At 36.0% G+C, this 21,356-nt stretch overlaps 1 protein-coding gene across 1 annotated transcript in view; it reads right to left on the bottom strand.

Moving 5' to 3' along the window:
- DACH1 (dachshund family transcription factor 1) overlaps positions 1-21,356 on the bottom strand; it is a 581,146-nt gene that overhangs the window by 50,650 nt on the left and 509,140 nt on the right. The window contains exons 7-8 of the mRNA XM_006882713.1: positions 14,210-14,361; positions 3,544-3,691 (exon numbers count right to left, since the gene is read on the bottom strand). Of these exons, the coding sequence (XP_006882775.1) occupies positions 3,544-3,691; positions 14,210-14,361 (300 nt within the window). The remainder of the gene's footprint in view (positions 1-3,543; positions 3,692-14,209; positions 14,362-21,356) is intronic.

The following is a 21,356-nucleotide window of genomic DNA, read 5'->3' as shown; positions in this document are numbered from 1 at the left end:
TAATTAGTCACTCCTGTTGTTGAGCATATATACTCATCATAGTAAAAAAGCCCTTTTCTGTTTGCTGAGACTAGGTTGTTGATCTTTACGTGTTCCAATTTTATTTGATTATTTCAAATGTTCCTAGATTTGAACTTGATGCATTCCATCCTTTGACTATGAATTGATCTCTGGAGCTGTTACTTCTCAATTTTAGTTACGCCACCTCACAAACCAAGGTCCTGAAAGCTTTACTCCATACATGTTATTAAGACCTACTACCCTTTGAGGCAATAATTCCTCCCGAGAGGTATATTGTCTTCCTTCCAACCTAAAGGGACTCATATACTTTCAGAAGTAGATGAGAAATATATTATTTAAAAAAGAATTATGAAATGCCTAATTAACATTATTAATGTGAATGTGTAAATTCACTCTGATATTTACTATAAAGAACAACATTCTTACTTAACACCATATTTGACCTAAATATACTATTTGGGCTAAAAAAACACTTTAAGGTGATAGTTCTTAAATAGGAATGTAAATGCCTAACATCCACAGTATCCCATCTCTACCATTATTAATTGTTACAACAGAAAATGCTATCATTTAATTTAATGTTGCTGGTATTGTGTATTAATAGTTTTGATCAAGATATACATTGGCTAAAGTTTCATGAATCAAGTAACTACAACTGACTTTAACAGATATTATTTGCTTTGGTGGTAATGTGAAAATTATTTGCTTATCTTAGCAAAAGTCAGTTGCTTACTCTACTTCTCTAAGATGATTGCATGGGAGCACTGGTGGCCCAGTAACAAGGAGCCATGCTGCCAGCCTGGGGGAGGTAGCCTGAATTCTTCAGCTGCTCTGTGGGAAAAAAGATGGGCGATCTCCTCCAGTCCAATTGTTAGCCTCTGAAAACTTGCTGGAGAGTCAATATGAGTCCATTCTGACTCGATGGCATACAACTTCAACAAGATAAATGCTTATAAATTTCCAGAACATAAATAGGCATTTCCAAATCCAAATTACTCACTTGGATTGTACACTTTTATGGTGCTAAAAATTGAATATCCATCACCTTGCCACAGTTTCCCTTTTGTGTCTGAACCAAATGCAATGGATGTATTCCTGCTTCAGTATAATACCACTGCTTCAAAATACACATTCGGAGTAGGCTGTTATTGACCGTTCTTCCCTTTGGCTTATTGTTCATAATTAATTATGAATGTGGTGCGACCTGTGAGTGTTTTGCCCTCTAGTGGATAAGCAATAAAACAAAACGCAAATCCTCCAAAATATTTTAACCAGTAAAATTCTGAAAACCTTTTGTGTATTCACAAATTGCTTCAAGAATTTAAGTCTTTTTCTAATTCCACATATGTTTTAAAAAGTTTTGTCTAGGTGATTAAAAAAAATTAAAAAAGTCAAGATATGTGATCTCACGTAAGATGGTTTCATAAGTTTGGGCCAAACATTTTATTCATGTAAACTGTGAATCTCACTATAAATTTTTAAAATAAATCAATTTGGTACCATAATCTATGTCAGAGAACTCTGGTGGCTTAGTGGTAAGAATTTGCACTGCAAACCTGAAGATAAGTGGTTCGAATCCACCAGTTCCTTCATGGGAGAAGGGTCAGCAATCACCTCGCATGAGATTACTGCCTCTGAAAACCCACTGGAAGGTCAGCTATATGTTGGTTCTGACTTGATGGCTCACAACAACAACAACAACCTACATTAGGCTACATTATTTATAAAGGAGGTATACAAATAAATGAATGCTTCAAAAAAAATCTATCACTTCCCATAAATCCAAATCTAGTTCTTCAAAATAACTAACAAAGCAGTTTAATAATTCTTAACAATTTTAAAGAACAAAAAAAATGAAGACTTTCAAAAGACTACGTCAAATATATAGAAGTCGAATTTGTGAAGCATTATAATGCAAAGAGGAAATTAGAGAAAAGGAGATCTCCTTCTAGAACACCCAGGAAATTATTATAATTATTATAGTTGAAGCAAGGGAGGAATTGATTGTGAAGAAATATCATCTTAAACACATGAGACATATGTACAAATGAACAACTATAGAGAGACAATGTAATTAATTTTAACCAGTAATAACTGATGCCAGTTTCTACCCTGTATATGTGATTGACAATGTTGGATGCAAATGAAAAGCTCAGAAAGGGAATTATACAAACATTTAACTTTGGTCATTTGTTCTGATTTGAGTTTGGCCCTTTTGATTTTCTGACTCCAATTCCTTGCACATTTCATTATAATATTTTGCTTTGTCATCCCATGCTGCCTTTTGAAATCTTCCATTCAACTCTTTAGTATCTTGAATTCTTCCTTGTTCTTTGGATTCTCTGCTCTCCAGTGCAATTTTCAGAGTCTCTTCTGACATCAGTTTTGGTCTTCTGTTCCTCTTCTGTCTTTGCAATGACCATTTGCACTCTTCCTGGATGATACCCTTGATATCCTCCCACAACTCATTTGGTCTTCACTCATTCGTGTTCAAGGCCTCAAACCTGTTCCTGAGATGGTCCTGAAATTCAGGTGGTATAGACTCAAAGTCATATTTTGGTTCCCGTGGATTTGGTTTCATTTTCCTCAGCTTCAGCTTGAACTTGCATATGAGTAGTTGGTGGTCTCCAAAGTACTGAAGAGCAATGGTGTCTCTCTAGAGACTAAGGTGCATCTGATATAGGCCATGGTCTTTGCTATCACTTGTTATGCATCAGAGAGTTGGACAATGACTAAGGAGAATAGAAGGAGAATTGATGCCTTTGAGCTTTGGTGCTGGAGAAGGAAAACAAACACATTCACCCTGGAAAGGGTCAAACCGGTTGGCTTCTCAGAGTCAAGGATTCTGAGGCTCTGTCTAACATACTTTGGACATGTTGTAAGGAAGGACAGGTCCTTGGAGAGGGACATCATGCTTGGTAGGGTGGAGGGACAGCGCAGGAGGGGAAGGCCCTTTATGAGGTGGATTGATTCAGTGACTGAAATAATCGGGATGGGAGTGTCAGAGACAGTGTGATTGGCACAGGACAGAGCAGAGTTTAGGGCTGTGTGCATAGGGTCACTAAGAATCGCAAGCAACTCGATGGCACATAACAACATTTGTTCTGATATCCCTCCGTCTTCAGTTACAGATGAGTATCTCACCAAGTCTACTTTACTTGAATAATCAGTATTTTCTACTTTAGTTTTGTGACTTTTAAGTTTTCAAAGGCAATTTGAATAAATATAAAATTATTCTTCATGGTTGTCATCTTATCAAAGTTCATTCTTATCTTAAAATATATTAATTTGCTACACTCTACAAGCAATCACAATTATATGATTAAAAATATGATGGATATTTCTCTGCTCCATGAACAGAAGATAGACCATGTACTTTGAAATTTAAGATAATAGGTGAAAAATACAATAACCCCAAGATTCAAATCCTACTCTACAACCTCAACTAAATCACCAAATGTAATGTTATAATGTTAAATAATTTACTTAAAGTATCCAATGTATTTGCTAGTTTGTAAATACCTCTATTCTTTTGTTCCATGGCCAACTGCTTTTCAAGAGTTTCTCTTAGTTCTCTTTCTCTTAAAAAATCCATCTTCAGCTCTGTTTTCTCCAGTTGGACCTGCTTTTCTTGAGCTCTGGCATTATCTATGGCAACTTTCAAAAGTCCCTGTATAAAGAAGATATTCAAGATGGTTATATTTTAGTACAAGGTACAGGCTATTTATTTTGTAGAAACATTTTAGATATAATTAATGCATATATAGAATCATTTAATCCATGTTGTGCCTGCATTGTGTGTTCACTAGGATAGCTACTATAAGATACTATAAAAACTACTAAGTCTAAAGAAGTTGTTTTAAGAAGGCAAAAATTTAGGGCATGCAAGTATAATTGCTTCTTATCAGATGATTATGTAGAACCAATAGCCCATAAGTACATCTGAAAAATGAAAACAAAGATAAAAGTCCCTTACATCTTCCAGAAGGAATTATCAGTGTAGATTACATACCTTCACATGACCCTGGCAGTACCAGTCTACTTGTATGACACACTCTACTACTCCACTGAGTTTAAACTAGGTGCAATATTTTCTTTTGACATATTCAGTCCACCACTTTCCTCTGTATCAGGAACTTTGCTTTGCTATTCCTTTCCTGAAGTTTTTACCTCTAGATTCTAAGAGAGCTCATGCCCTTATGTCATTGAATTTTGACCCAATGTCACCACCCAGGAGTGATCTCTTATTACCTTATCTGCAAAGAAACTACACATTCATCTCACAGCTTTACTCACAATTCTTTATAGAATTTATCACTATGTAGTTCGGCTCCAAAATTAACACTATTGGCAGCAGCAGTTAGGAAATCAAAAGATGAATTGCACTGAGGAAGTATGCTGTCAAGGACCTCTCCAAAGTGCTAAAGAACAATAATATCAGTCTAGAGACTAAAGTGCACCTGTTCCAAGCCATGTTTTTCACAAATATTTGTTATGCATTGGAGAGTAGGACAATGACTAAGAATGACAGAAGAAGAATCTATTCTTTCGAATTATAGTACTGGAGGGAGAATGTTAAACAAACCATGCTTAACATTCAGGAAAACGAAGAAGTCTGCCTTGGAGAGGGTAAAATCAAGTTTCACCTTTTTGAAGCTCTGTCTGACATACTTTGGGCATGAGACCATGAGGAATCAGTCTATGAAGAAGGATATCATGCTTGGAATGGTGGAGGGACAGCATAGGAGAGGAAGACCCCAGATGAGATGGATTGATACAGTAACTGATGCAATGGGGTTAGGTGTGTCAGAGTCAGTGACACTAGTTCAGGATAGGGCAGAATTCAAAGCTATTGTACATAGGGCTTCTATGAATCAAAATCAATGCGATGGCACATAACAACAAAAACATATTTATTTGTTCACCATTTTATGTTGTATCTCTACTAAATTTCAGCACCAGGAAGGCAAGATTGTTTCCTTTTAGTCGGCATTGTCTAGAGACTATTTAGCATAGCTCCAAACAAAAAACAAAAAAAAACAAATAGTGAGTAGAAATGATAACATTTCATATTTTATTCAGGACAACCTAATATATTTCAAAGGTACAAAATTCATTTGATTAACAGTAAATGACTTAAAAGAATTCAAAATGGTCATTAGAAGTACCAAAACAACTGTATGTGACGTGATTCTGACAGCACCACTCAAATGTGTATGGAACAATTCTTTTCACATGATATAGATCATATAAAAGTGTAATGTGCCTTACACACCAGGCTGTTAACCAAAAGATTGAAAGTTGGGTCCAATCAACCACTTCCTGGGAGAACAATGTGCAGCCTCAGAAGCCAGGTGGAGGATTACCATGGTCTGGAGCTAACCCAACAGCAGCAAATTATGAGGGAGTAAGTAGAAATCTAGATTACTGTGGACATTTAAAAATATTACAGTAGTATTTTGAGATTTTTTAGAAATAAGATGACATCATCATTGTTAGGTATCAAGAAGGTGATGCTGACTCATAGAGATCCTGTGAACCCACCTTGCCCTGCCCTGTGCCATCCTCACAACCTCTGCCACGCTCACGTTCATTGTTGCAGTGACTTTGTCAATCTCAATAAAGATTTTCTTTTCTTTCACTAACTCTACATTTCCAATCCTACGTCATTTGCCATGCACTAGAGTCTCCTGACAACACGTCCAAAGTATGCGAGTGACATTTCACCATCTTCCATCTAAGGCACGTCATAGTTGCATTTTCTCCAAGACAGACTTGTTTAATTTTTAGCAATCTGTCATATATTTAATATTCTTTGCCAGATCACAATTCAAAGGCAAAGGAGATTACCAGGTTCTATTGGCCAGAGAAAGCATTGAGTATTTTTTTTTTCTTCTTTCTCTTAAATTGCTTTGATCGGTGTTACTAGTGAAAATTAGAGCTAGAAATCCTGTCCAAATCTTGGTGTTCTATTTATTTATTATCTTCCTGTAAGACCTTTGGGTCAAGGCAGAGGCAGGAAACTAACTGGTGTGAGTCAAATGCCCCATGAGTGACTGCCCCCCAGCCCAGGTGAGAAGACTCCTTCAGGTGCCGGGCGCAGGAACTGCGTGTGCCCTACACAATGGTGCTATTCTGTGTCAAACACCTCTGTATTTTGTAAAACATCAATTGATATTAAAAACAAAAAAATTATTGGAAAGTAAAAAAAAAAAAAAAAGAAATCCTGTCCACATCAAGTCTGGAATAAAAATTCCATTTCCAAAATAGGAGGTATATTTTCTTTAGTTTGTAGATACTGGGGACTGAAATTTTCCATTGGGATTATAAACGAGAAAGACATTGACATCCTTGTAGATAAACGCTAGGATGAGACCTCCCTTGGAATCAGCTACATGAGCAATTTGATTCCAGGAATTTAAATTCCAGCTTGACTTGCAAATCCAATAAAGATGTAGCCTTGGTTCAGCCCACCTACGTGGTTTATAGTATTGCCATAAGCCATGTTTAAATCTCTTTTCAAGTACATATAAATTATTTCATATCTGCTATGTTCGACTCTGTGACTTTCTATGATATAATTCATGTGATTTGAAAGAAGCTGGAGAAGGATTTCTGTGCGGCAGTTCACCCCTCCCCCATTTTTTTTCTTGTTTAACAATAAAACATAGCTGGTAAGGAAACTGCCATCTTAACTCAATTCAGCAACATTCCTGTGTATGTTTCTTCTTCATCAAGAACAAACAATTAGTAACAAATGAAAGAGATCATTACATCAAGTGCCCTTTTAGATCACCCCAATTAAAACTTTAGTTTAGCTGTATTTTAATTCTAAGATACCAAATTCTAATTTTCTGCTCTGATTGCTCTTGTTGACTTATCTTTGAAAGATGTACTCTCGGTACAACGTCTAGAGATTATTTAGCAAGATGCCAATGTTGGCACCACTTAATGTGTTGATTGGTTGTATTATCAGTAGCTGTTTAAAATAAATTACTATTAAACTATTATTGTCCTTGGCTGACAAAACACAATATTTTGGCGTTCTTCAAATATTAAACAATCATTATGAATAAACATGTTGAATGAATAATGGTAAACTGCAGCTCTGATGGGTGTAATTGTATATTAATATGCGTTGTAAAGTATGAAGTTGCTGGGAATTTTTATGTTTACTGTTTCCTTTTGTTACAGTTGCTGCTAATGTCACTAATGGTAATACATTTCCTTTTCCTGCTGATTATGTCTGAAAAATATTAGCTTTTGGGGTCCAAGACCCTCTAGGGACAAGTTAAAGGCTATATAAAATTACGTTTCATTTTTAAGCTTTAAAGAGAACATCAGTAGGAGACCAATGTGAACAAAAGTCTGTACTACAGCCTAACTGATGCATATACAAATGCATGTTATTGCCAGTGACAGCTTTGCTACAATTTTTTTTAAAAAAAAAAAACAAACCAAAAAACCACCCCCCAGAAAAGCTATTAAATTTCAATACAGCAGGAGGCTGGGAAAAACAATGCCAAATAGTGTTTGCATCATCTACAAATAACAAGCACACCATTTTAACCATTAGATATAGGAGTATTTTCAGATTTGTGTAATTTCTATGAATTCCCAGGTAGATTGTGTTAAAAAAGATCATGCTAAATCCAGGTCTCACCTGGATATATAATATGCAGTAAGGCACTGGGCTCACAATGTGAATTACAATGCAAGACAGAATGCTTGAAAAATGTTTTGTTTGTTCATTTGTTTTCTATAAAGGGAAGTCCGCTCTCCTGAGTTTGGACTTGGCAAGCCTACAGGAATACATTTTCTGTATTTATTTTATACTTAAGCAATAATAAGAGATAATGGTTGATTGGCCTCACATTTCTTTTCCTTAAGTGAGGCAGCATGATGGCTGTCATGATATACAAATGTCTGTGCTTCCTAAAATGATTTATGCTGCAAATCAAATTATCTTCATCATTTTCCAGAGAAGAAATGAGTCCATAAATTTGAAAAATCACTGGAATTGATTAAATAATGTTTGTACAATTACCTTTGCTTGGGAAGTGTACGGCTGTTTGTTGCTTTTAGTGAAGTGCGTCATCCAGTCATAGATGACTCTCCAGTGACTCTTCAGAGGCTATTCATTGCATGGGAGGAGACTGCTGAGAGCCTTTTCCCATAAAGCAGCTTGTGCATTTGAACCATGTGCACTTTGGGATTGAAGCACAGGTTCTTATCACTGGGCCCCCAGAGCTCCTCATATGCTTGTAAAAGGACTTAAGCTTCACTATAATCCCAAAGGATTATGGTTCAAATCCACCAGCTGCTCCAGGTGAGAAGGATGGACAATCTCCTCCTGAGTTAACTGCCTCTGAAAACCCGCCAGAGGTCAGCTATGTTGATGGTACACAACAACAACTGTGATAGTTACATTTCATAGTGGAAACAGTTTATTTAGTCAATTTTTGGAAATTTATTTTAGAATCACATTTCATTTCAGCATCAGCAAGCTTCCTTGAGTGCCAAACTGATGCCATAAACTTTGTGCTCAAGAAGTATGTAACTTCGGATGAAAGTAAAAGGATCTAGTTAAAGGGGTTTTTTTAAAATTTTTTTAGATTTCTTTTCTAACCACAATCTTTTGAGGACAAGAAAGCAAAGCTTCCAAATGGATCAGGAATCTTTTTGGCTGAAGATCCCAAGCTGGTTATCCAAGCCTGCACTGGCCCCCTAGCTGTAGAATTTCCTCTTTTTCTTTATTTTCCCTTTCCTTTCTCCGGTGGCCTAGTCAGTGGAGTGCAGTGCTGCCAACTCAAAGGTGAATGGTTCAAGTCTACCAGTTGTTCCACTGATAAAAATGGGCAAGCTCCTCTGGTGTGATTTCTAGTCTCTGAAAATCCATTGGAGCACCATGATGAGTTGGTTACAACTTGACGGCAGTGAGTGAGTGATCCTCCTTTTAGAATGAGAAGAGATAAAGTGCCTCAAAATTAGGAAGTTTTGTAGACAACAGAATGGGGAGGCAGAGGGAATGCAAAACTGATGTGTTTTCCGAGGTCTTGTTACAATCAAAAAATGATTTGACATTTTTATTATTCTTCTCCAAAGTAAATGACTTTGATTATCAATGACCATTCTAGTTATAAACCTATCTAACAATCCATACAATAATCTAAAAATCCATATAATCATGTATGGGAAGTAATGCAGCATATTTGTTCTGGAATAATCAGTATAAATTGAAATCCAGGTTCTACTACCAAACTATATGACCTTCACCAAATTATTTAACCGACTTCATTTTCTCAACTATAAAGTTATATATACATATCTTATAGCTATCTCCAATGCTAATTATGCTTTTATCTAAACAATATATTCTTCATTTTAATTTTTTAATTTAAAATTATGCTACTTTCCCTTATTTTAATTGACACAAGTCATTGTAAATCTTTTTGCACAATAAAATAGGGTTTTTTTCCAAAAGGAAAGTATCTTTTTACATTCCCAAAAAGGTTCAGATCGATAATTGATGGGGGTGGGGAATCACCTATGAGAATATACGAATGGCAGCTAGTGTTTGAGGTTTCCTATACAGGAGCTCGGGTTACATAGTGTGACACATGTTGCACTACTGACAAAAAGCCTGGCAGTTCATATTCTCCAGCTGCTTTGAAGAAGAAAAATGGGTAGTCTGTTCCCATTAAGGTGTATAGCCTCAGAAACTCAATGGAGGGATTAAGTGGACAATAGTTAGGTGACATTAAATTCTAGTCTCCTCACATTGGTTTTCACAGAGATGGTCATGGACGTGTTTGAATGAGGAAGGCATAAGAAAAAATTGTCCTCAAGGAAATACACAAATACAATTCACATAAATGTTTCTGAAAAATAAATTAAATGCATCCATATTTCTTAATAAAGTCAAACACTATCCTTGGTGGCCATGTGGTAAGAATTTGTGCTATATAATCCCAAAGCCTCGTGGTTCAAATTGACAAATTACTCTGTGGGGAAAAGTTGGGTAATCTACTCCCTTGTGATTTACCGCCCCTAAAAACCCACTGGAGGATTGGCTATTGGTCGGTTCCAACTTAATGGTACACAACAACAACAACAACAACAACAACAACAACAATAACAGCTTGATGTTACTTCTAATGGTTTAATAGCGAGGAGTTGTGCTGCCAGCCCATAAGCAAATGGACAGAATCCATCATCTGGTCCACGGGAGAAAGATGGACAATCTCCTCCTGTGTGATTGACTGTCTCTGAAAATGGTTCATAACAACGTTGTTGTCGTTAGGAGCTACGAAGTCAATTACAATGCTTAGTGACCCTAGGAGCACAGGATCATAACTTTGCCTTATTCTGTACCATCATCGTGGTCTCCCTGTGTTCTAGCCTATTGCCGTAGTCACTGTCAATCCAACTCATTGAAGGCTTCCTCTATTTAAGTAACCTTTTACTCTTCCAGGCATCTTTCTGTAGACATCTGTATGTATCATTACTTTCAAGTTCTAAAATAGTCATGTTATGAAAGAGCAATATAGATATTTTAGCTACCAACCAATTCATTCTCACACTAGGTGAATTCATTTTTAGAGGACATAATTACTCCAAAGGACTCTCAAGATTGTGACTTGTCAAAAGCAAATTTACAGTGCTGCTTCCAAGGTACTTCTGGGTAATATAGGGTGGAACTACCAATCTTTCACTCTGTAATCAAGTGCTTAGGTGTGTACTCCACTCAGGGACTTTTAGGAGAGTTCTAGCAGCTAACAAAACGTAAATGTACAAATACAGTTTTCTCCCACATGTTTCTTCAAAAATTAAAAAAAAAACCCTAATTCTTGAAAATTTAATCAAAGAATGATATGATGAATGAAATATGTGTACAAAACATTACAAGTGTAAAATGATAGTGTATCATGACATTAAATGATTGACATTTAGAATAATTACTCCTCAAGAACATTCTGGGATATTTTTGTTGCCAAATTTAAGAAACTGAATAGTATTTCATATAAATTAAATTTAAATGCAACTCAAATGTTTTAAAGCTGTAACATTGACCTTTCATTTAATCTAAATAACTAATATGCATAGAAAATCTCTTTTTAGAAATGATATTGTATAATTTGAGAAACAAGAACAATTTTCAGTTCCATTCCTTTTCATTGTCATGCTGATAAATTATCTCCAAAGGAAATATGAAGCTTTAAAGTTACTACCCAAAAGTATGTTACCATTACAACATAGAAAGCAGAGAATCCCATTATATATAATTGAAACTTCAGAGGAAATTGAGGTAGGCAGAATGTAATTATCCAAATTAGAATCTGGACAGCAAACACATTTATACTGTATGCCCAGTAATCCAGGGTTGTGACTATTTAAACATGCAACATCACTCCTATAACATAACTCCATAAATGTGACAATAACAAAAGAACTAGCATGTATAACTTTTTGTAAATAAGTGGAACTATTATTAAGGATAAAATCTTATGAGTGTGTGTGTGTGTGTGTGTGTGTGTGTACACATTATTGTGCATGGAATTCAGTAAGTTTTAAACATATTTTTCATTTTTTATATTGCCTTATATTTACATGTTTGTATGCAAATACACATAAAAGTCTACATATGAAAGCAGTTCTGATGGACTAGTCGTAAGAAACTGCACTATAATCTCAAGGGTATGTGATTCAATTCTACCAGCTGCCCTGCTGAGGCGAAATAGACAATCTCCTCCTGTATAGTTTACTGTCTCTAAAATCCCGCTAGAAGGTTAACTCTGGATCAGTTCCAACATGATGGTACACCACAACATACATTAAAACATTTATAATACCTATGCACATATAATAAACATACATGAATGACTGAACTGAACAAGTTTAATGCATTTATAAATTCTTATTGTAGAAATGTTCTAACTTTATCAGGCCCAAATTCTAATGATTTAAGACAAGAAATAAGCAGCTTAGTTTTCCTGTCATCAACTTTTTCTGACACATATTATGAAGGCGTATGGGTCAAAAAGAGATGCTATTAAATCTAAAAGCACTTTAGGTAAAATATTTCCAATTTTATATTGAACGTATATATGTCTGCTTGTGTGTATGTATGTATGTATGTGTATATCACATGTTGTTTCGTGTCTGTCAAGTTAAAATGGGCTTACAGTTGACCCTGAACCTCCCAGCGAGTTTTCAGAGGTTGTAAATTGCATAGGAGGAGATTGTTTATCTTCCTGTGGAGCAACTGTCTGGTGGATTTGGACTGCCTATCTTTGCATTCAATGTTGTTGATGTGGACTGTCAAGTCAGAACCGACCCATAGCTGATCTTCTGGTGGGTTTTCAGAGGTAGTTAATTGTACGGCAGGAGACTGCCCATCCTTCTCCTGTAAAGTAGCCGGTAGAGTCAAACAACCTGCCTTCAGGATTGCAGCACAACTTCTTGTATTTTAGAAATAGAATTTGTGGTAATGTGGACAGCATTCTCAGCCTCAGAAATACTGGCCCAGGTGAATACTGGTTTCGATGTACTTCCAAACAGATAGTTGTTGTTATTGTTTACTGTTGAGTTGGGACCGACCAATAGTTGACCTTCCAGCTGGTCTTAGAGTCAGTTAATTGCACGGGAGGAGATAGCCCATTCTTCCTCAGAGCAGCTGGTTGTATTACAGTGCAGCTTCTTGCCACTGGTCCACCAGAGCTCCTTAGATAGATAGTACTTAAAGCATTGGAAGTCACAGCCAATGAAAAAGTCCATGTTTAAATCCACTCTTTAGATAAACTTGCTATTTTATACTGAAGAAACTTATAACTATTTTCTCAATTAAAATTAAATTCCCACCAGCCCAGCTGAAGTCATTTTAGTTAGTCATAGATACATATGAATTGCCACAGAATTTTAACTAAGTGCTTAGGTTTTTCCTTTGCCTCAAGTATAATTGTGTATATGAGAAAATGAATTGCACTCTTACTTTTCAGAGCTAAAATTCAGAAATGTTGAGGGGGATTTTCTGAAATCACTTTATATAGCAAAAAAAAATTAATTAAAAACTCTCATAACAAATAATATGGGTCAATTTCAAAGCAAAGAGGAGACATGTTTACTTTAAAAATATAATCAACTACTTGGTCATGATTAAGATCAGGATGGCTTGATGATTTATTTCAATTATAGAGATATAAAATCTTAAAGTTGAATACGGATCTGTGGACTCTAATTACATTAATATTAAAATGTCATATAAATAGATGAGGAGATATGTTACATTAAAGGCCTTCATTATGTCCTTGGAGAGGTAAATAAAATCAAGTCCAGTTCTTTTGGGAGAAAGTTCTAATAAGGAAAGTACTGTGTACATAAAAATATCACTGAAGATGGAGTGGTAGTAGTAAAAACAAAATAAATAAAGTACTGGTACTGTATCTGCAAGCACACTTAATACTTTCTACTCCAAATATGGAGTTATAGATGGTAAAATGTCTCCATCTGCAACCCACATGAGCACTTCATGTGTGGGCAAAAAAAAAGAAATAGATTCTTCTATCCCAAACACTCTTATTATCTTGGCTCCATGATCTGTGTTATTGTTAGCTGTGAGTATTTTTGATTCATAATGTACTGTATGTAAAATATACATCCTGAGGACTACATAGGAAATCCGTAGAAAGTTTTGTATGGCCTTTTGAAGTCTATTCTTTGAAGAAACTCTATTAACTGAAACAGACTTATTTATGAAAGAAGGGAATTTTTTTTATTCCTTTCTATTAGACATATTTCCAATGACTAAACATATCATTTCCTCACTGGAAGGCCAACAGTTTAAAAATAACTAAATATTTATTAGAACTGGTGTGCTGTCATTTAGGAAATCAGACAAACTTAAACAGTTTGATTCATCCCATTAGTCGACAATAAAGGAAGCACTGAAGCAGAAAGATTAAAAAAATGCCCATGCCACTTTCATCTAAGTTTTTACACTGGCTTAATATGCATACTTGAATATTTCTAAATCAATTTTATTAGTGTAGCAAGTTTGAAATTTAAATTACGAGGGAAAAAATGTAATACCATGGTTGAGTCAATCTCATAAATATATGAAGCTTGAAAAGCTGGCTCTACCATTGAGTCTTCTGTCTACCCTTTTAGTCCGGATTACAAAAATTCCTACCTGTATGTTCGTCAGAAGGGTCTCTATGGAAGACAATCCATCAGGAAACAGAAAAGGAGACGGGAATCCTGGAGGTAGTGGTTGTCCATGCCCAGCTAGAGAAAGTTTGTCAAGGCTGTCTCTTGCGGTTGGTGTGGAAAGCGGGGTCTCATCTGTATGTGATTGAAACAAAAATATAGAACAAGTTACGCTTGTCTGTTTTTATTAGACCTCAGTAATGGCTTCCCTAGTGGTTTCCAGAACATTTATTGCAAATTGGTTCCTGCTATCAGGAGAAAATGCTTTCTGCTGAATTTTCTTTAATGAAAAAGCTGTGGAGATACAACAAGATAACATTAATGAGTAACTTTATAAGCCTTTTAAATGCAGTCTCTAATGAGACTGAGTTTACAGTGCCATAGAATCTTTTTAAAACAAATATTATCTCATATATAGTTGTGATAATATATTCAGTCTGACTTTATAGGCACCTTCTCAATTATCTCATTTTACTTTGTTCTGTTTAGATTGACAATGGAATATTTCTAAACTTTGATATAAGAAAGATGCTTTTTATATTAGTCTGTTCCTTTCTCAATTAACCCTTACTTTATCTCTGTGATTTCTTCAAATACACTCTTAAGGAATTTACAAAAGAATGTACAATTAAGATCTTCATTACACGTCTGAAAAGAAAAACTGGAATCCAAATATATTCTTCCTCAACTATAATTGAATTGTTCAATATCATTAGAACTAAAGATCTAATTCATTTGAACTTGAATGCCTTTTAATGGTCGCCTTTTACAGTCATATTAAAAAGTGATAGCTCTTATCCAAGAAGTTGTTTAACCAAAGTGTAGTAAAACACAATTTCCAAAACAAAATTTCTAAAAATCAAACAAAAACTTTTTTAATATATACTGAGAGATCATGCTTGGAAAGGTGGAGGAACGGTGAGGGCAAGGAAGACCCTTGGCCAGGTGGGTTGACAGTGACTGCAGCAATGACCTCGAGTGTGTCAGAGACTATGACGGTACAACATAGGGGAGGGGTCAGATTTGTTGTTCATACGGTGCCTATGAGTTGTACTTAACTTGACAGTACCTAATCACATTAACCTTTATTTCATTTGAATATTATTCACTAATTTAAGCACTTTTGAGTAATACCCCAAATATAGATTCCCCCCCCAAAAATGAACCACTTAAAAAAAAATGAGTTCTTTGTTAGATAAATATTTACAGCTTCATATAAGATGTAAGTTATAACTGATTTTAGGTTTATTATAATCACAAAGAAAATTTTATTCATGGCAGGCCTCTCAATGTTATAAATATTTTCATATTTTACCCCAGGAAAATTAATCAGAGCAGTGTATTTGCACAGTCCTGATAGTATCTCTCAATTTTGCAGAGGACTAAAAACTTCAACATATTTGCCTCCCTGGTTATAATTTGATTCCACTGTTCCCCTACACCTTTCCTTTATTTTTCATTACAACTCCTAACCACACAACACGTTTCCAATTACTTGTCTCTGGGGCAGAAATATTATGGGAGCTGCCACACTCTCCTGTCTCTAACTAATGTCAGAACAAGTTAAATTCATCTCCCTCACCTTTCCACATCTCTAGTTAATGAACCAAAGGGAAGAAAGGTCCGAAAGGGAAGTAATGGACACAGGCCTTCTATTAACTGCCCTTTTCCACTCACTTCTCTGCAGTGTCTCTGTCTACCCCTTCCTCCGTTAACACACTGACAGCACGTACAAAAAGAAGAAACCAACTTAGCCACAAAAGTCAGACTTATTGTGTTGTTGCTTTTTTTTTTAATCACACTTGTCACCAGTGTTAAAGGGGGGCAACAGGGCAGGGGTCAAGGGATACTGCATTTGGGAATATGAAAAAGGTGATCGCGGACACCACTTACCCAGATGTCATAAATTACTTCTCCACACCAAGGTTGCTGGTGTTTTCATCTAATAGCTTCAAAAGGCACTTGTTAAACATCTATGTGCATGTGAAATTTTTTAAGAAGGATGAGCAATATTTTTCAATCAGCATCACCTTAGCTGTCACATGTTAAAGAAAATGTGGCTTAATCGATCAAGAGGATAATAATTGCTTGTCTCTTGAAGAAAGGTATAAAAGCCAAATGACCACCTGAGGTTGCTTTTAATCGTAAAACCTATAATGCCACAATCTTGTACTGTCCACATAAACTGAAACTTTATATATATACACACACATTTGAGAATTCCATAAACTTTGTCTTATTTGACTTAATTGCAGTATGCTTACTATAGGCTATGCTTTGCTGTTGTGTGAATTCATTCATGAAATCATGATATATACATTCATGTAAGCAAAAGATACTTAACCTAGAAATTGTACTAGAATATGCTGAAAAACACATTCTTCAAACTTTAACTTGCTCATCTAGATGAGAGTGACTCAGAGTACTAAACAAATACTTTCTATAATTAGAAAACTGCCCCCGCCCCCCGCGTCGTTATCCCTTTGTGTTAGCTGCCATAGTTAGCATTGACTCATGGAACCCTTAGGTACGACAGTAAAAGATGCTTTCTTGTGTTATGCAATCTTTATGAAACTTTCCTCACTCCACCTGGTTTCAATCTAGTCAGAACTGACTCATCCCTAACTCCACTGGGTTTCTGATGCTGTAAATTACAGGTGAGGAGATTGAAGATCTTTTCCAAGGAGCCTCTGGTGGATTAAAACGTCCAAAGATACACGGCCCTTGGGTCAGCGGCATGACTCCCTACGGACTAGGTTACCTAAATCCCAGTGTAAATGTGAAACGATCTTATGCTTGTGTGCAGAGGCACTAGCCTGTGCTTCTTTTTCCCTGTTATTGCTTCAATGCAGCACTCATACTGGTCTTCAGAACTGCAGCTTCAATAATTACAAAATTATTGGGTATACACTTATCTGATCCAATTATTAATTGATAATCTTTTGTAGTGGAAGTGATGAAATTCCACTTTAATTTAATATTGAGAATGAAATGATCAAATTTATGCTACAATGAGAGAGAAATTTTAAAAAATGTCATTCAACAGCTTAAAATAAAATTATGGGTTTTGTTTATTTTTAAAGAAAAATGTATCAAAGACAAAACAAGAAAATAAAATCGTGATCCTTGGAATCTTAAGACTCCACAATATGAGAGAGAAAAAAAATGTCATCTTGTGGCAATTACCATGATAAGGGGTATCATTTATTTCTTTCTACAAAGATTACAAAATTGGGATCACAGTCCTTTGTTTTAAATAGGAGTGACCTTTGATCTCCTAAATGTTCTAAGAAGCACAAAACACCGGGTCTAGAGGTCAGGCAAAGTGGAAGAGAATTTTAATGCCACATATTATCAAATCCATTCAAATTGTGAAGCTTAGATTGAAAAGATTTCTATTACTAGTAACCAAAAGACTTATCTTTACAAAATATCATATTTTAAATTCTTATACATATATAAATTTTGTTTAAAACTAGCTCTAAAAATTGGCTTGACACATGCTATGATCTATAAATTATTACATTTTACAATGTAAGTTGTGTTTTAACCTCAGTACAAATTATTTACTTTTAAATAAAGATTACTTTTCTTTATGGAATTTTTTTTTAAAATGTAAAAAAATTCCTATATAGTTCAACAGTAGGTTGCTTAAAGTCCTTCAAAAGTATGTATGTGTTCGTGAATACATATTGTTGTTGTTATGTGCAGTCAAGTTACCTATAATTCATATCGACTCTGTGTACAGCAGCTTTGAACCCTGACCTGTCCTGAGCCAGTCTCACTGATTCCAACACACCAAGCTCCAATGCCCCAGTTACTGTATCAATTCTTCTCATCCAGGGTCTTCCTTTCCTGAGCTCTCCCTTCACCCTTCTGAGCATTATATCCTTCTTCAAGAACTGGTACCTCCTGGCCATGTGCCCCAAGTATGTGAGACAGAACATAAAAATCCTAGCCTCCAAGGAGAGACTTGGTTTCACCCTCTACAAGACAGACATATTTGTTCTCTTGGCAGTCCATTATATGTTCAAGACTGCACCACAATTCAAAGGCATCAATAATTCTTCTGTCATCCTTAGGCATTGTCCAGCTCTCTAATATATAGCAAGTAAGTGTAAAGATTATGGCCTGGATTAGACACATCTTAGTCTTTAGAGTGACTTTGCTGCTTTTCAACACTCTGGAGAGGTCCCTGACAGCAGATTTTCCCCAATACAATTCATCTTTTGATTTTCTGACTGCTGGTGCCAAGAGTGTTGATTAAAGATGCTATGGGCAGAATACTGAATGATCCAGAAAACGTTAAAAAAAGATGGAAGGAGTAAACAAAGTTACTATACCAAAAGAGTTTACTGACACAGAAGAATTTCAAGAAACATGATATGATCAAGATGCAATGGTGATGAAGGAGAAAGTTCAGGATGCTCTGAAGAAACTAGCAAAAACTAAAGCCTCAGGAATTGATGGAATACCAACTGACATATTTCAATAAACAGATGCTACCCTGGGTTTGCTCACCAGGTTGTGCTAATTCATCTGAAGGACAACTAATTACCTGGCCAGCTGACATGAAGAGATCCATATTTATTCTCTTCTTTTTTTTAAAAAAAAAAAAAGGTGACCTGAGAGAGAGAGTGGAAATTATTGAACAATATCACTAGCATAATACACTAGCAAAATCTTGCTGAAGGTTATCCAGAAATTATTAGAACAGTACATTGACAGAGAACTACTAGAAATACAAGCTGGTTTTAGAAGAGGCCATGGCACTAGAAACTTATTGCCAATGTCAGATGGATCTTGGTAGAAAACAAATAGTACATACATTGTTGTTGTTAGGTACCATTGAGTTGAGTACGATTAATAGTGAACCCATGAACAAAAGAGCTGACCCCTGTTCTATCCTGTGCCATCCTCACACATGCTGACACAAGAGCCATTGCAGCTGTCACTGTGTCAACTACCTTGTTGAGAGTCTTCCTCTACTTTGCCAATGCTCCACCCTTCCCAACATCACATCCCTCTCCATGTAATAGTACCATCTAGCAACATGTCCAAAGGATGTGAGCAGAAGCCTCATCATTCTTGCCTCCAAAGAGCACCCCAGCTGCACCCTCTCCAAGACATATCTATTCATTCTCTTGGCCATCAATGGGATGTTCTAATAAAGTTTGCATTTCACAAGTGCAGTGCATATTTTTATATATTCACAGTACAATCTGAAAAGATAGCATATATAATTTTTACATAATCAAGTACCTATGTTCTCATTTCATTATCTATGAGATTTTATTCTCAAATGGTTAAAGAATAAAGCATTCTTATTTTATTTGAATAGTCCTTAGGCTGTATTTTCCCCATCCAAGTACTAACCAGGCCCAACACTGCTTAGCTTCAGAGATCAGACACAATTGGACACATTCAGGGTGATATGGCCGTAGACAGGCAGAATTTTTCAAGGGACTTGTAGTGAGATATTTTGTTGTTGTTGTTATGTTACATACTGTCAAGTCAGAACTGACTCACAGTTGTCCCTCCAGCAGGTTTTCAAAGACTGTAAAATCACATGGGAGGAGATTGTCCATCTTTCCTGTTGAACAGTTGGGGGGTTTGAACAGCAAACTTTTGGGTTGGCAGCACAAATCTTTACTCCCTAGGCTACTAGGGCGTGTGTTGTTGTTATTATGTTCTATAGAGTTAGAACTGAATTGCATGAGAGGACACTGCCCATTCTTTTCCCATAGAGAAGCTGCTGGATAGAACCACTTGTCTTTAGGATAGTATTGCAGCATCTTACCAGTAGGCCACTATAGCCCCCTACTGCTCTGTTAACTGCTCTTGGGAATACTTTTGTCCTGATCACTTTGGGCATGCTGTCAGGAGAGGCCAGATTTTTCTCTATGCTGGGAAAGTGGAGCGTCATCAAACGAGAAGTTCCTTGGGAAGCTAGCTTGATACAATAACTGGAGTCACGGGCTTGAGCATTAGAAAGAGCGTAAGGATGGTTCAGGATAGGGCAAAGTTTGAATCTGTTATAATAGGGTTACTGCGAGAAGTGGTTGACTAGAAGATAACTAACAACAGCAGCAAGAGCCCTGCCATATCCTGAGAGCCCTGTGGAAAAGTACACCTGGCAAGAGTTTGGGGCCTGTCAACAAGCGTAAGATAACCTGAAAGTAAATTCTTCCCAAGCAGCTGACCCTTCACATGAGACAGCAACTCTGGCCAGATACTTAACTAAATCTAAGGCAGAATCACTGCACTCAGATGCCAGACTCACATACAACATGAGATATTGTTTGTCGTTCTGTGCAATTATGCTTTGGAATAATTTATTACACAGCTACAAAACCAAGCTTCTCCTTGGAGGCAAGGATTTTGAGACTCCATCTCACATCGTTTGGGCATGAAGCGAGGAGAGACCAGTCTTTGGAGAAGGGTATCATGCTTTGAAGGGCTGAGTGACAGTTCAGGAAAGGAAGATCCCAGATGAGATGGGCTGACAAAATATTTGTCAAGCCAAATGAGATAAGTTCTGAAGTATCAAAGACAACATAAAAATTACACAATTTTCTTATATCATAAAACGAATTGGGGATAGTTGCAGTATATGAAATGACTACAGAGTGATGAGGAATTACTTGAAAATAAAAAAATTAATTTCTTTTCAATTATAGAATATAAAATGTTATGATATCTAGAAATATCTAAGAATGCATTGCTGTTATGTGCTGTCAAGTCACCTGCAACTCATAGTGACACTATCTACAACAGCCCTAAATCCTGCTCTATTCCTTGATAATCTTATTGTCTCTGACACACCTATCCCCATTATCCCAGTGACATTAACAAAATTGCTGAAGTAATTGAGTATACTTTACAGGTTCCATTTTCTAAAATCTAAAATATTTTGTTTCATTTCATCTTATTATAAAATAATCAACCCATGTAAAAGACAGGTGTTCTAAATACCAAGGATAGAAAATTAGTTATGGTGAAATAAGCTCAGTACTTTTGGAAGTTGCCTACATGCTATATGTTTTGAGGTTTTTGCTATTTTTAAATGGAAACATTCAATTTTCATAAAGAATTAAGTTTTGTCACTTCTCCAGAGAAAGTTTTTTATT

This window comes from Elephantulus edwardii, unplaced genomic scaffold (assembly GCF_000299155.1).
Source record: "Elephantulus edwardii isolate Elephantulus edwardi_28Jun2011 unplaced genomic scaffold, EleEdw1.0 scaffold00023, whole genome shotgun sequence".
NCBI classification, from domain to species: domain Eukaryota; kingdom Metazoa; phylum Chordata; class Mammalia; order Macroscelidea; family Macroscelididae; genus Elephantulus; species Elephantulus edwardii.
Note: the sequence above shows the minus strand (reverse complement) of the source record. Positions and strands in the feature narration are given on the sequence as shown.